Genomic DNA, 15,735 nt, shown 5'->3' on the forward strand with positions numbered 1-15,735 from the left:
AGATTGGTTTGGCAAGAACGATTCTTCATGAATCCATGCTGATTACTGCTAATGATATCATTCTTATTACTAAAATCTTGTATATATTCCCTTATCATCCCCTCCAAGAGTTTACATACTATTGATGTTAGGCTAACTGGTCTGTAATTCCCAGGGATGTTTTTTGGGCCCTTTTTAAATATTGGTGCTACATTGGCTTTTCTCCAATCAGCTGGTACCATTCCAGTCAATAGACTGTCTGTAAAAATTAGGAACAACGGTCTGGCAATCACCTGACTGAGTTCCCTAAGTACCCTCGGATGCAAGCCATCTGGTCCCGGTGATTTATTAATGTTAAGTTTCTCAAGTCTAATTTTAATTCCGTCCTCTGTTAACCATGTAGGTGCTTCCTGTGTTGTGTCATGAGGATAAACACTGCAGTTTTGGTTACTGAAGCCCCCCGATTCACTCGTGAAGAAGAATAAATTCAATACCTTTGCCATCTCCCCATCCTTTGTAACCAGATGTCCTTCCTCATTCTTTATGGGGCCAATATGGTCTGTCCATCCTTTTTTACTGTTTACATACTTAAAGAATTTCTTGGGATTTTTTTTGCTCTCCTCCGCTATGTGTCTTTCATGTTCTATCTTAGCCGTCCTAATTGCACCCTTACATTTCTTATTGCATTCTTTATAAATTCTGAATGCTGAGGATGATCCCTCAACCTTGTATTTTTTGAAGGCCTTCTCCTTTGCTTTTATATGCATTTTTACATTGGAGTTAAGCCATCCAGGATGTTTGTTCGCTCTTTTAAATTTATTACCCAATGGGATACATTGGCTAATGCCTTTATTTAATGTGCTCTTAAAGCAAACCCATCTCTCCTCCGTATTCTTTGTTCCTAATATTTTATCCCAATTTATGCCTTTTAGCAAGGTTTGTAGTTTAGGGAAGTTGGCTCTTTTGAAATTCAGTGTCTTTGTGTTCCCTTCATATTTCCTATTTGTGTGATTTATACTGAAACTAATTGACCTGTGATCGCTGTTACCTAAATTGCCCCGTATTTCCACATCTGTGATCAGGTCTGTATTGTTGGTAATCAGTAGATCTAGTAATGTTTTATTTCTAGTTGGTGCGTCTACCATCTGACCCATAAAATTGTCCTGCAAGACATTAAGGAACTGGCGAGCCTTAAATGAATGCGCGGTTCCCTCCACCCAGTCTATGTCTGGATAATTAAAATCCCCCATTATGATAACACTTCCCATCCTTGCTGCTAATCCAATTTGTGATAGGAGATCCGTCTCCACTTCCTCCCTCAGGTTAGGGGGCCTATAGCATACTCCCAGTATTATTTTCCCCTTAGCTTCATCCCTTTGGAGCTCTACCCATAAAGATTCCACCTCCTCCCTAGCCCCCTCAGTGATGTCATCTCTCACATTCACTTGTACATTATTCTTGATATATAGGCATACCCCTCCCCCTTTTTTACCCTCTCTATCCTTGCGGTATAGGGTATACCCTTGAATGTTTGCCAGCCAATCATGAGAGCTGTTGAACCAGGTCTCTGAAATTCCCACAAAATCCAAATCCTCCTTGTACAACAGTATCTCTAGTTCACCCATCTTGTCCGCCATGCTCCTGACATTAGTGAACATGCCACATAGTTTAGACCGGTTGCATATTGTCCTCGTATTGGGTGTTTCAAGATTGCAACTAGGACTTGCTACTATACTCACCTTGTGTTTTTGTGCTTTGGTTAACCTACCACTAATGCCCCCAATACTACCCTCTGGAATATCTTCCGCGCTGGCTATCACTGTCTCTGGACCCTCCCATCGCCTAGTTTAAAAACCCCTCTAACTTTTTGGCCATCTTCATTCCCAGCAGATCTGCACCCTCCTCATTTAGGTGCAGTCCGTCCCTTCTATAGTACCGGTTACCGACTGAGAAGTCGGCCCAGTCCTCCAGGAACCCAAACCCCTCCTTACTACACCAGCTCTTCAGCCACTTGTTTATCTCCCTAATCTCCCTCTGCCTTTCTGGTGTGGCTCGATGTACCGGTTGTATTCCTGAGAACACTACCTTGGAGGTCCTTTTCCTCAATTTAGCTCCTAAGTCCCTAAAATCGTTTTTTAGGACACTCCATCTGCCTCTGACTTTGTCATTGGTGCCAACGTGCACCATGACAGCCGGGTCTTCCCCAGCCCCTCCCAGTAATCTGTCCACAAGATCCGTGATGTGCCAAACCCGAGCGCCCGGTAGACAACATACTGTTCGGCGCTTCAGGTCTTGGTTACAGATTGCCCTCTCTGTCCTTCTAAGAATTGAGTCCCCTACCACCAGAATCTGTCTTTCCTTTCCCTTTGCTGCCCCCCCACTCTCACTGGAGGAGTTCTTCCCCTGGCAGCTAGGAGAGTCCCTCATCTCCAGCAGTGCTGGTCTCTGACTGGTTTCACCAATGTCACTCAATGAAGCGTACTTATTGGGATGCTCCAGTCCTGGATCGGCCTCTCTGGCACTTCCCCCTCTACCCCTCCTGACTGTCACCCATCTACTCTTTACTAGTGCCTGCACCTCTTTGTCTCCACCCGCCTCTGTGCTGGCCCCTGCCGGCACCTGCCGTGTACGTTCCTGGCTCACCTTTAGTATGGAGGGACTTCTCAGTGCTGACAGTTGCTTCCCCAGATTCAGAACCTGGGCTTCCAGGGAAACAATGTGCTTACATTTTGCACAGCAGTATTCGCCCTCGATCGGATGATCAAGGAACGCATACATGCGGCAAGATGTACAAAGAGTCGCCTCTCCACACCCGCCGGGCATCGTACCTATTAAATTTAGTGAGGATTTGGGGATTTTACCCTGTCCAAATTACCTAACAGCTAGCTTCCTGGCACTAATACTTAGGACAATACACAGGTACACGACAATACAATACACAGGTACACAACAAGACAATACACAGGTACACAACAAGACAATACACAGGTACTCACAGACCTACGTGCACTCGCAATACACAAGTACACAGTACACAATACACAAGTACTAACGATCCACACACACTACTCAGACAACACTCAGATACTCACACTGCACAGGTACTATGACCCCTGTTATAACCTCCTGTTTTAAACTCTGGTTTTTTAACTCCAACTTATTCCAGCGCCACTTACACCAAGTTCCACAGCTTCAGACTGAGCACGCTCAGACTGAGTCCTACAACCAGTTAAATAGGCACCTGTGAGCAATTAACCACACCCCTTAATTGATAGACTGATGAAACCAGAGAAAAAAAAAAAAAAAAAGCTATTTAAAAAGTGACAGCAAAAGGCAAATTAAAAACTAAAAGGAAAAGCCCCAAAAATGCAACCCAGCAAACAAACAGCAAACAGCAAACAAACAGCAAACAAACAGCAACAGCAAACAAACAGCAAACAAACAGCAAACAGCAAACAAACAGCAAACAAACAGCAAACAGCAAGCAAACAGCAAACAAACAGCAAACAGCAAATAAACAGCAAACAGCAAACAAACAGCAAACAGCAAACAAACAGCAAACAAACAGCAAGACTTGTACACTCTAACTCTGTTTTTTTTAAATCCCACTTATTCCAGCTCCACTTACACCAAGTTCCACAGCTTCAGACATACCCTGGCAGAATTTATGATTTCTTGGCCATTTTTCCAAGAATATGAATGATAACACAAAAACTTTTCTTTTACTCATGGTTAGTGTTTGGCTGAAGCCATTTATTATCATTCAACTGGGTTTATTCTTTTTAAATCATAATGACAACAAAAACTAGCCAAATGACCCTGATCAAAAGTTTACATACCCCAGTTCTTAATACTGTGTATTGCCCCCTTTAACATCAATGACAGCTTGAAGTCTTTTGTGGTATTTGTGGATGAGGCTCTTTACCTTCTCGGATGGTAAACCTGCCAATTCCTCTTGGCAAAAAGCCTCCAGTTCCTGTAAATTCTTGGGCTGTCTTACATGAACTGCACGTTTGAGATCTCCCCAGAGTGGCTCAATGATATTGAGGTCAGGAGACTGAGATGGCCACTCCAGAACCTCCACTTTATTCTGCTGTAGCCAATGACAGGTCGACTTGGCCTTGTGTTTTGGATCATTGTCATGTTGGAATGTCCAAGTACGTCCCATGCGCAGCTTCCTGGCTGATGAATGCAAATGTTCCTCCAGTATTTTTTGATAAAATACTGCATTCACCTTTTCATCAATTTAGACCAAATTTCCTCTGCCTGTGTAGCTCACATATCCTCAAAACATCAGTGATCCACCTCCGTGTTTCACAGTAGGAATGGTGTACCATTCATCATAGGCCTTGTTGACTCCTCTCCAAATGTAGTGTTTATGGTTGTGGCCAAAAAGCTCAATTTTGGTCTCATCACTCCAAATGACTTTGTGCCAGAAGGTTTGAGGCTTGTCTCTGTGCTGTTTGGCGTATTGTAAGTGGGATACTTTGTGACATTTGCGTAGTAATGGCTTTCTTCTGGCGACTCGACCATGCAGCCCATCTTTCTTCAAGTGCCTCTTTATTGTGCATCTTGAAACAGCCACACCACGTGTTTTCAGAGTCCTGTATTTCATCTGAAGTTATTTGTTGGTTTTTCTTTGCATCACAAACTATTTTCCTGGCAGTTGTGGCTGAAATTTTAGTTGGTCTACCTTTCCGTGGTTTGGTTTTAACAGAACCACTTATTTTCCACTTCTTGATTAGAGTTTTAACACTGCTTATTGGCGTTCTCAATTCCTTGGATATCTTTTTATATCCCTTTCCTGTTTTTACAGTTCAAATACCTTTTCCCGCAGATCCTTTGACAATTCTTTTGCTTTACCCATGACTTTGAATCCAGAAACGTTAGTGCAGCACTGGTTGAAAGATGCAAGGGTCTGTCAGGAGTCCAGAAACTCATTGACCATTTATACACACACACACTAATTACAAGCAAACAGATCACAGGTGAGGATGGTTACCTTTAATAGCCATTCAAACCCTTTTGCATCAACTTGTGTGCATGTTATCAGGCCAAAATAAGTATGTAAACTTTTGATCAGGGTAATTTGGGTAGTTTCTGTTGTGATTATGATTTAAAAAGTGTAAACCCAGTTGATTGCTAATAAATGGCTTCAGCCAAACACTAACCATGAGTGAAAGAAAAGTGTTTGTGTTATCATTCATATTCTCTGAAAAATGGCCAAGAAATCATACATTCTGCCATAGTATGTAAACTTATGAGCACAACCATATATTGCTACACTTAGAGGTGCCTCTCTTCTCTTTTACACTCTGTAGCTCCTGCTGGATTTTCCATTCCCCTTGTGGAGGCTGCCATTTGTGGATGGACACCGCTCTAATTCATCCCAAAGGTGTTCTATCATGTTGAGGTCAGGACTGTGCAGGCCAGTCAAGTTCCTCCACCCCAAACTCACTCATCCATGTCCTTATGGACCTTGCTTTGTGCACTTGTGTGCAGTCATGTTGGAACAGGAAGGGGCCATTCCCAAACTGTTCCCACAAAGTTGGGAGCATGAAATTGTCCAAAATGTCTTGGTATGCTGACACCTTAAGATTTCCCTTCACTGGAACTATGGGGCTAAGCCCAACCCCTGAAAAAGAACCCCACACCATAATCCCCCTCTCCATCAAATGATTTGGACCAGACAACTTTGTGGGAACAGTTTGGGGAGGCCCCTTTCTGTTCCAACATGACTGCGCACCAGTGCACAAACAAGGTCCATAAAGTCATGGATATAGTTACATAGTTAGTCAGGTTGAAAAAAGACATAAGTCCATCTAGTTCAACCAAATAAATAAATAAAAAATAATATTATACAATCCCATATACCCAATCCTATACCGACAGTTGATCCAGAGGAAGGTGAAAAACCCCAGCAAAGCATGATCCAATTTGCTACAGCAGGGGAAAAAAATCCTTCCTGATCCCCCAAGAGGCAATCGGATTTTCCCTCAATCAACTTTACCTATAAATGTTAGTACCCAATTATATTATGTATATTTAGGAAAGAATCCAGGGCTTTCTTGGATGAGCGAATTTGGGGTGGAGGATCTTGACTGACCTGCACAGAGTCCTGACTCAACCTGACAGAACACCTTTGGGATGAAGAGACTGTGAGCCATGTCTTCAACATCAGTGCCTGACCTCACAAATGCGCTTCTGGAAAAATGGTCAAACATTCCCATAGACACGCTCCTAAACCTTGTGGTCAGCTTTCCCAGAAGAGTTGAAGCTGTTATAGCTGCAAAGGGTGGGCCAACTCAATATTGAACCTTACGGACTAAGACTAGGACGCCATAAAGTTCATGTGCGTGTAAAGGCAGGTGTCCATACTTTTGACAATATAGTATGTACAGTGGGGATGGAAAGTTTTCAGACCCCCTTAAATTTTTCACTCTTTGTTATATTGCAGCCATTTGCTAAAATCATTTAAGTTCTTTTTTTTCCATATTAATGTACACACAGCACCCCATATTGACAGAAAAACACAGAATTGTTGACATTTTTGCAGATTTATTAAAAAATAAAAACTGAAAAATCACATGGTCCTAAGTATTCAGACCCTTTGCTGTGACACTCATATATTTAATTCAGGTGCTGTCCATTTCTTCTGATCATCCTTGAGATGGTTTTACACCTTCATTTGAGTCCAGCTGTGTTTGATTATACTGATTGGACTTGATTAGGAAAGCCACACACCTGTCTATATAAGACCTTACAGCTCACAGTGCATGTCAGAGCAAATGAGAATCACAAGGTCAAAGGAACTGCCTGAAGAGCTCAGAGACAGAATTGTGGCAAGGCACAGATCTGGCCAAGGTTACAAAAAAATTCTGCTGCATTTAATTAAGGTTCCTAAGAGCACAGTGGCCTCCATAATCCTTAAATGGAAGACGTTTGGGACAACCAGAACCCTTCCTAGAGCTGGCCGTCCGGCCAAACTGAGCTATCGGGACAGAAGAGCCTTGGTGAGAGAGGTAAAGAAGAACCCAAAGATCACTCTGGCTGAGCTCCAGAGATGCAGTCGGGAGATGGGAGAAAGTTGTAGAAAGTCAACCATCACTGCAGCCCTCCACCAGTCAGGGCTTTATGGCAGAGTGGCCTACCGGAATCCTCTCCTTAGTGCAAGACACATAAAAGCCTGCATGGAGTTTGCTAAAAAAACACCTGAAGGACTCCAGGATGGTGAGAAATAAGATTCTCTGGTCTGATGAGACCAAGATAGAACTTTTTGGCCTTAATTCTAAGCGGTATGTGTGGATAAAACCAGGCACTGCTCATCACCTGTCCAATACAGTCCCAACAGTGAAGCATGGTGGTGGCAGCATCATGCTGTGGGGGTGTTTTTCAGCTGCAGGGACAGGACAACTGGTTGCAATCGAGGGAAAGATGAATTCAGCCAATTACAGGGATATCCTGGACGAAAACCTTCTCCAGAGGGCTCAGGACCTCAGACTGGGCCGAAGGTTTACCCTCCAACAAGACAATGACCCTAAGCATACAGCTAAAATAACAAAGGAGTGGCTTCACAACAACTCCCTGAGTGTTCTTGAATGGCCCAGCCAGAGCCCTGACCTAAACCTAATTGAGCATCTCTGGAGAGACCTAAAAATGGCTGTCCACCAACGTTTACCATCCAACCTGACAGAACTGGAGAGGATCTGCAAGGAGGAATGGCAGAGGATCCCCAAATCCAGATGTGAAAAACTTGTTGCATCTTCCCCAAAAAGACTCATGGCTGTATTAGATCAAAATACTGAGCAAAGGGTCTGAATACTTAGGACCATCTGATATTTCAGTTTTTCTTTTTTAATAAATCTGCAAAAATGTCAACAATTCTGTGTTTTTCTGTCAATATGGGGTGCTGTGTGTACATTAATGAGGAAAAAAAATGAATTTAAATGATTCTAGCAAATGGCTGCAATATAACAAAGAGTGAAAAATTTAAGGGGGTCTGAATACTTTCCGTCCCCACTGTATATTCATATGGTGTGTATATATATATATATATATATATATATATATATATATATATATAAATATAAAATGGTACCTAAAGCGGAACTTAGCAATATCTGAGTGCCACAAACTGAAAATCCTTTTTAATTCATTTTTCTTGTTCAATATTAACATTTAAAGTAGGTAACAAACTTTGCATAAGAAACAATGACTAAGTATTACAAATGTTATCGTGCATGAACATAGTACAGATAACTAAATAATACGTAGGTTGCAATAGTAAATAGTAACTAAATGATAATATTACATCATGAGTAAAAGGAATATAGGGGAGAGTAACCCCCACCTCCCACATGCACATGGCACAGGTAGTTATACCACAACAGGTTACAAGGGGGAGGCGGAGAGGGTCCCAGAGGAGTACCACGTAAGGCCCTAACCACATATCTTAGATAAAATCTGGAGGGAAAGATGATTGAGATCCAAACTAAAGAGTAAGAAACGATATAAAGGCCTATCAGGCCGCCAGGAGAAGAAAAGGGGTAAGAGAAAGAACAGCAAAGATGGGTGACAAAGTGGGGAAGAGAGAGGAAGAGAGAGGCCATCTTCTTCGCAATAAGACAGGGGATTAGCCGGGGTAGGAAATTCATTTCACAACCCTAGGATTCCAACCCTAGGGGGGGAAATGATCCACCCATGGTTGCCAGATTTTCAGTTACCGTGAGATCTTATCTAAGATGGTCGCCTCAATCTCACTGTGGATCATAGCTTGGGTGATCCTATTTTTTGTCTCTACAGAGCAGAGAAATGGAGATTTCCAGGCCTTTGCTATAGTCTGTTTAGCAGCCGTGATGACATTTATTGCTAGTTTCGATTGGGCCTTTGTAAGGTCAGGTGGACAGCGGTTTAGCAAGGCGAAAGCTGGATCAGGGATGATTTGCCTGCTAAGCAGGGTGGACAATAATCTGAAGATTTCAGCCCAAAACTCTATTTAGTTCATTTTTAAATATTCAAAGCAAACTCACCCAGCCAGCCATATCTCCATGTTTTATTTTGTTGAGAAATCACTTTTAAAAACAAAACCCCCCTAGCATTTCTAGCTGTGGCTATCTTGAGTAAGGGCAGATGATTCATGTAGCATTTATTCCTAGAGTCCATCTGCCCTTAGCTCATGCATGTAGGAAAGGGGGTATGCTTAGCTGAGAAAACACCTCCTCCAGACGAAAGAGATTGAATGGAAAAACACATTCATATAAACTGTGGCCACAACATTTGCCAAATAAAAAAAAAGCCATAAAAATTGGCCAATAAGTAGCCCTTTTACAAAAAATAAGGTGTTGTAAAAAAAACAAAAAAAAAACAAATACAATTAAAGTGGGTGGTAAGTAGGGTAGGAAGATGGGGATTGGGTGGGATCCATGGTGGGATAGGGAATATATAAAGTTGAGGTCAGGTGTGGAGCAGGTGCGGATTGGTGAAAGGAAGAAGAGGGACATGCCACATTTGCAGATTGGTGCATGTGTGGACCGGGAGGAACAGTGCCTAGAAAGCTTCCACAGGAGCAGCTGGAAAGAGTGGCAGTAGTAGACCACTCCCAGTTCCCCAAGATGCACATATATGCTATGGCACTCTGGGATTATTCAGGTCACAACATTTTTTCTTCTCTTTTACCTGATATCCCCAAGCTCAGTTATTTTCTTTTCCACTTGTGTGGTCATCTCTTGCACCAGCTCACAGTAAAATGTAAAAAAAAAAAAATTGTAAAAATGAAAAAAAAAAATTAATTATTTTTTATAAAAAATTTGAAAAAAGTAAATTGTTTTTATCAAAAATGCAAAATGTAAAAAAAAAATTACATAAAGATAAAATCATGCTGACATATGCCCTTAACTTGATCCTTCCTCTAGCTGCGCATAAGACTATCCCAATCTTCACTCAGGCTCTGGCCAATTTCATCCCAGATCTTCTTTTAGATCTGTGGTCTGTATATCTAGGATGGGACTGGTCCCAAATTTGGGGGTGCTTTTGAGTAGCTTTGATCAGCTGTGGCTGGCTCACATCCCTAGCCATTGTGTCCCTCCCGGCAGCTGTGAGTACACCAAGGTGTGGCAAGGTCACAGAGACCTTCCTGCATACACAGAATTTCATGAATTGTCATCATCTTCAAAATTATCTTTTGACCACTAAACTGTAAAAGCGTGCCTAAATATGAGATGCATTTACACACGTTTTGCTTTATTATGTCCAAAAGTTCCTCACCTGAATGTAGTTTTGGTGTGTTCAGATTTGTGCCTCTAATTTCTCCTGCCTCTAAACTACTTTGTGTACATGGACACCTAGGATAACTTAGAGGGTATTCAGGGGCTTCAGGAAAAAATGCTGCAGTGTGCATGAGGCCATAGCATTAAAATAGTTAAAGTGGATGTAAACCCTCACATATACCCAATGAAGTTAAGAGCCCCAGATGATACACAGAGATGAAACAAATCTCCCTACATAAGTTTTACATGTACAGTATATCTGCTGTCTTCAGCTTGAAAGTGCACATCGTGTTACAAATCTTTCTTCCTATTTCAGCAGTGGGAGGGGAGTCTGGAGTTACACTGTGCGAGAGCTGATTGGAAGAAAGGCACACCCCCCTTCACATAGGCAGAGGAATGAAGAAACTTGCAGAGCAGTGCCGTGAATAGACAAGCGCTCTGCTTATTACAGTATCTCTAAGTTGCCTCCTAGACACAAATTTCCAGCTGCTGTTATCTCCCATGTCGGAGAACGTGTCAGAAGTTATCATGCTGATAACAGAGGAACGCGGGGCAGCAGAAAGACATGGAACTTAGTGCTTTGGAGAGAGATAAGTAAACACTGCAAATATATGTGCCCAGGTCAGATTTCATGAATCTGACCCTTTGAATGACTTTAATGTTGATTGAAAGAGTTTAGTTCCGCTTTAATAATTTTAACTAGTTGTTCTAGTGGGACATAAAGGACTAATAAATATCTTCTAATACAAAGCAAGGAAATGTATTCTATACATATTATTCTTTAGTGACTAAAAATATTCTTGCAATCTCCCAGATAATTAGCCTTGGGGCTCATTTGCAATAAATGCAAATCCATGTCATATGCTTAATTATGAACTGCAGGCAAAATGCAAAATTCACATCAACATGAAGCACTGTAGAATGTATATATGCAAACAATCCAAACGTTTTTTTTTTCCTGCTGCAAATCTCTTAAGTATCAGGAAAATTGTAATGGTAACACATAAGAAGTTTGACTCTCCAATTTATATCCCTTTTGCTGCCTATACATATAATACAAAATATTTATGTCACCTGATAGAATACATCTAGACAGCACAACATCAAAACATATGTGCTTATAATATGCATGGTGCAAAAAAAAAGTGTTAAATACTGTAATTTATGTTTATATTTTATATATATATATATATATATATATATATATATATATATATATATATATATATATATAGTATATAATTTTTAATATGTTTTAACAATTTTAGATTGATGGTTCCTTGGAACCCTGGCTTTCAAAGATGGCAGCTACATTCAAGTCAAGTAATAAGCAAGTTAATGTTATCATTGCTAACTGGCTAACCTCAGCCCATGTACACTATGCAGTTGCTGTGCAAAATACTCGATTTATTGGTCTTGAGATAGCTGAATTTCTGGAATGGCTTGAGGTAAGATTTTTTTTTTATAGCATCAGTAAAAAAGAAATCCAATAATTGATTTTGGATGGATTGCTGTGAGCATATTGTAAAAGACAGTAGCTTCAATATTTTTTTGAAGCCTAGCTTTGTCATATAGTGCATGGGGACTTGGATTTCATTTTTTTATACACTTTGAGAATAGTTTATATACAGTTTCAGGTCTATTTGTTACTAAACTCTCCCCCATATATTCCCCATCTTTTAAACCTTACAGTTCTGGAAAGAGATAAAAGATATTGCATTAAAGGCTTTTTTTGGAGGCTATGTTTATTCTTGCTGGAGATACTGTTTTTTTTATTTGACAAGTCTGGGATGACAAGACATACACTTAACTATTTCCTGACCGACTTACATACATTTACGGCGGCAGGTTGGCTCCCCTGCGTAAATTGCCGTACCTGTAAGTTGGCTCCTACAGTATCTCACAAAAGTGAGTACACCCCTCACATTTTTGTAAATATTTTATTATCTTTTCATGTGACAACACTGAAGAAATTACACTTTGCTACAATGTAAAGTAGTGAGTGTACAGCTTGTATTACAGTGTAAACGTGCTGTCCCCTCAAAATAACTCAACACACAGCCATTAATGTCTAAACCGCTGGCAACAAAAGTGAGTAAACCCCTTGGAGTTCACCAGAGCTTCACAGGTTGCCACTGGAGTCCGTTTCCACTCCTCCATGATGACATCACGGAGTTGGTGGATGTTAGAGACCTTGCACTCAAAATGTCCAAATTGGGCCCAAAGTGTCAATATTTTGTGTGGCCTGGTCTGTGTTTGTATATATATATGTATATATATATATATATATATATATATATATATATATATATATATATATATAAATATAAATATAAATATATATATATATATATATATATATATATATATATACACACACACACTGGTCTGTGTGTGTGTATATATATATATATATATATATATATATATATATATATATATATATATATATTTTTTTTTTTTTTTTTTTTTTTTTTCTCACAAAAGTAAGTATACCCCTCACATTTTTGTAAATATTTTATTATATCTTTACATGTGACAACACTGAACAAATTACACTTTGCTACAATGTAAAGTAGTGAGTGTACAGCTTTGCTGTCCCCTCAAAATAACTCAACATACAGCCATTAATGTCTAAACCTCTGGCAACAAAATTGAGTACACCCCTAAGTAAAAATGTCCAAATTTGGTCCAATTAGCCATTTTCTCTCCCCAGTGTCATGTGACTCATTAGTGTTACAAGGTCTCAGGTGTGAATGGGGAACAGGTGTGTTAAATTTGGTGTTAATCGCTCTCACTCTCTCATACTGGTCACTGGAAGTTCAACATGGCACCTCATGGCAAAGAACTCTCTGAGGATCTGAAAAAAAAAATTGTTGCTCTGCATAAAGATGGCCTAGGCCACTCTGGCGAACCTTGGCACCCCAGATGTTTTGGAACTACATTTGCAATGATGCTCATGCACTCTGCAGTGTAGTTGAGCATCATGGGAAATGTAGTTCCAAAACATCTGGGGTGCCAAGGTTTGCCATCACTGGCCTAGGCTATAAGAAGATTGCCAAGACTCTGAAACTGAGATGCAGCATGGTGGCCAAGACCATACAGCGGTTTAACAGGACAGGTTCCGCTCAGAACAGGCCTCGCCATGGTCGACCAAAGAAGTTAAGTGCACATGCTCAGCATCATAGCCAGAGGTTGTCTTTGGGAAATAGACTTATGAGTGCTGCCAGCATTGCTGCAGAGGTTGAAGGGGTGGGGGCTCAGCCTGTCAGTGCTCAGACCATACACCGCACACTGCATCAAATAGGTCTGCATGGCTGTCGTCCCAGAAGGAAGCCTCTTCTAAAGATGATGCACAAGAAAGCCCACAAACAGTTTGCTGAAGACAAGCAGACTAAGGACATGGATTACTGGAACCATGTTCTGTGGTGTGATGAGACCAAGGTAAACTTATTTGGTTCAGATGGTGTGAAGTGTGTGTAGCGGCAACCAGGTGAGGAGTACAAAGACAAGTGTGTCTTGCCTACACTTCCAAGCCGACCACTGCCTTGCTAAAGAAGCTGAGGGTAAAGGTAATGGACTGGCCAAGCATGTCTCCAGACCTAAACTCTATTGAGCATCTGTGGGGCATCTCCAAATGCAAGGTGGAGGAGTGCAAGGTCTCTAACATCCACCAACTCCGTGATGTCGTCATGGAGGAGTGTAAACGGACTCCAGTGGCAACCTATGAAGCTCTGGTGAACTCCATGCCCAAGAGGGTTAAGGCAGTGCTGGAAAATAACGGTGGCCACACAAAATATTGACACTTTGTGCCCAATTTGGACATTTTCACTAAGGGGTTTACTCACTTTTGTTGCCAGCGGTTTAGACATTAGTGGCTGTGTGTTGAGTTATTTTGAGGGGACAGCACGTTTACACTGTAATACAAGCTGTACACTCACTACTTTACATTGTAGCAAAGTGTCATTTCTTCAGTGTTGCCACATGAAAAGATATAATAAAATATTTAAAAAAATGTGAGGGGTGTACTCACTTTTGTGAGATACCGTAGGAGCCAACTTACAGGTACGGCAATTCACGCAGGGGAGCCAACCTGCCGCCGTAAATGTATGTGAGTCGGTCGGGAAATAGTTAAGTGTATGTCTTGTCATCCCAGACTTGTCAAATAAAGAAAAACTTTGGGCCCAATTTGGACATTTTCACTAAGGGGTGTACTCACTTTTGTTGCCAGCGGTTTAGACATTAATGGCTGTGTGTTGAGTTATTTTGAGGGGACAGCAAACTTACACTGTTATACAAGCTGTACACTCACTACTTTACATTGTAGCAAAGTGTAATTTCTTCAGTGTTGTCACATGAAAAGATATAATAACATATATACAAAAGTGTGAGGGGTGTACTCACTTTTGTGAGATACTGTATAAGAGTCATAACAGGCGTGCATGTGCGCATGTGCGCTGCTGCACGGCAGGGGACCCTATGCACGTGGCCGGTGGGCGCAATGTCCGCCAGGCCCCCACGATCACGGGCGCGAGAGCCAGAATGGGATTTGTGTGTGTAAACACATAAATCCCCGTTCTGACAGGACAGGAGAGACAGATTGTCTGTTCCTAGTAATTATCAGTCCCGCTAAAAATCGCAGATCGCCACCATTACTAGTAAAAAAATAAATAAATAATAAAAATGCCATAAATCTTTCCCCTATTTTGTAGACGCTATAACTTTTGCACAAACCAATTAATATATACGCTTATTGCAATTTTTTTCACCAAAAATATGTATAAGAATACATATCGGCCTAAACACATGAAGACATTTGTTTTTTATTTAATTTTTGGGGATATTTATTATAGCAAAAAGTAAAAAATATTGTTTTTTTTTTTTTCAAAATTGTCGCTCTTTTTTGTTTATAGCACAAAAAAAAGGGGAAAAAAAGGACGTCAATTTTGTTTGGGTACAGTGTTGCACGACCACGCAATTGTCAGTTAAAGTGAAGCAGTGTTGTATCGCAAAAAATGGCCTGGTCATGAAGTGGGCAAATCCTCCTGGGGCTGAAGTGGTTAAAATGATACTAAAGTCTCAGTTTTTCTTTTTGTTAAAAATACCATGAAGATATAAAACCTTCTGCCTTTAGAACCACCTTAAGAGCTCTCATAGGGAAACACTGAATTTTCACATGTCATCCGACTTGTGGTCTCACAAGTCGGATCCTATGTTGCATCAGTGTGAACCGAGCCTTGGGCCCGGTTCACACTGGTCTGACAAGTGCTCCGACTTTGAAAGCACATGTCAAAATCAATGGTTCCCCATGAGAGCCATCTTAACTGGTCCGACTTGTGTTGGTCTGACTTTGAAAAAGGTTCCTGCACTACTTTGGTCTGACTTGGGCAAAATTTCAGCACATTAATTTGAATGTAAGTCGCATCCAAGTGGGATCATCATCTTAACTGATCCGACTTGTGGAATGCAACTAGTGCTCTAAGGATCTTGA

At 40.9% G+C, this 15,735-nt stretch overlaps 1 protein-coding gene across 1 annotated transcript in view; it reads left to right on the plus strand.

Moving 5' to 3' along the window:
- The window catches only part of LIPC (lipase C, hepatic type), a 307,115-nt gene that overhangs the window by 185,008 nt on the left and 106,372 nt on the right, over positions 1-15,735 (plus strand). The window contains exon 5 of the mRNA XM_073618814.1: positions 11,513-11,692. Coding sequence (XP_073474915.1) covers positions 11,513-11,692 — 180 coding nt within the window. The remainder of the gene's footprint in view (positions 1-11,512; positions 11,693-15,735) is intronic.

This window comes from Aquarana catesbeiana, linkage group LG03 (genome assembly GCF_042186555.1).
Source record: "Aquarana catesbeiana isolate 2022-GZ linkage group LG03, ASM4218655v1, whole genome shotgun sequence".
NCBI classification, from domain to species: Eukaryota; Metazoa; Chordata; class Amphibia; order Anura; family Ranidae; genus Aquarana; species Aquarana catesbeiana.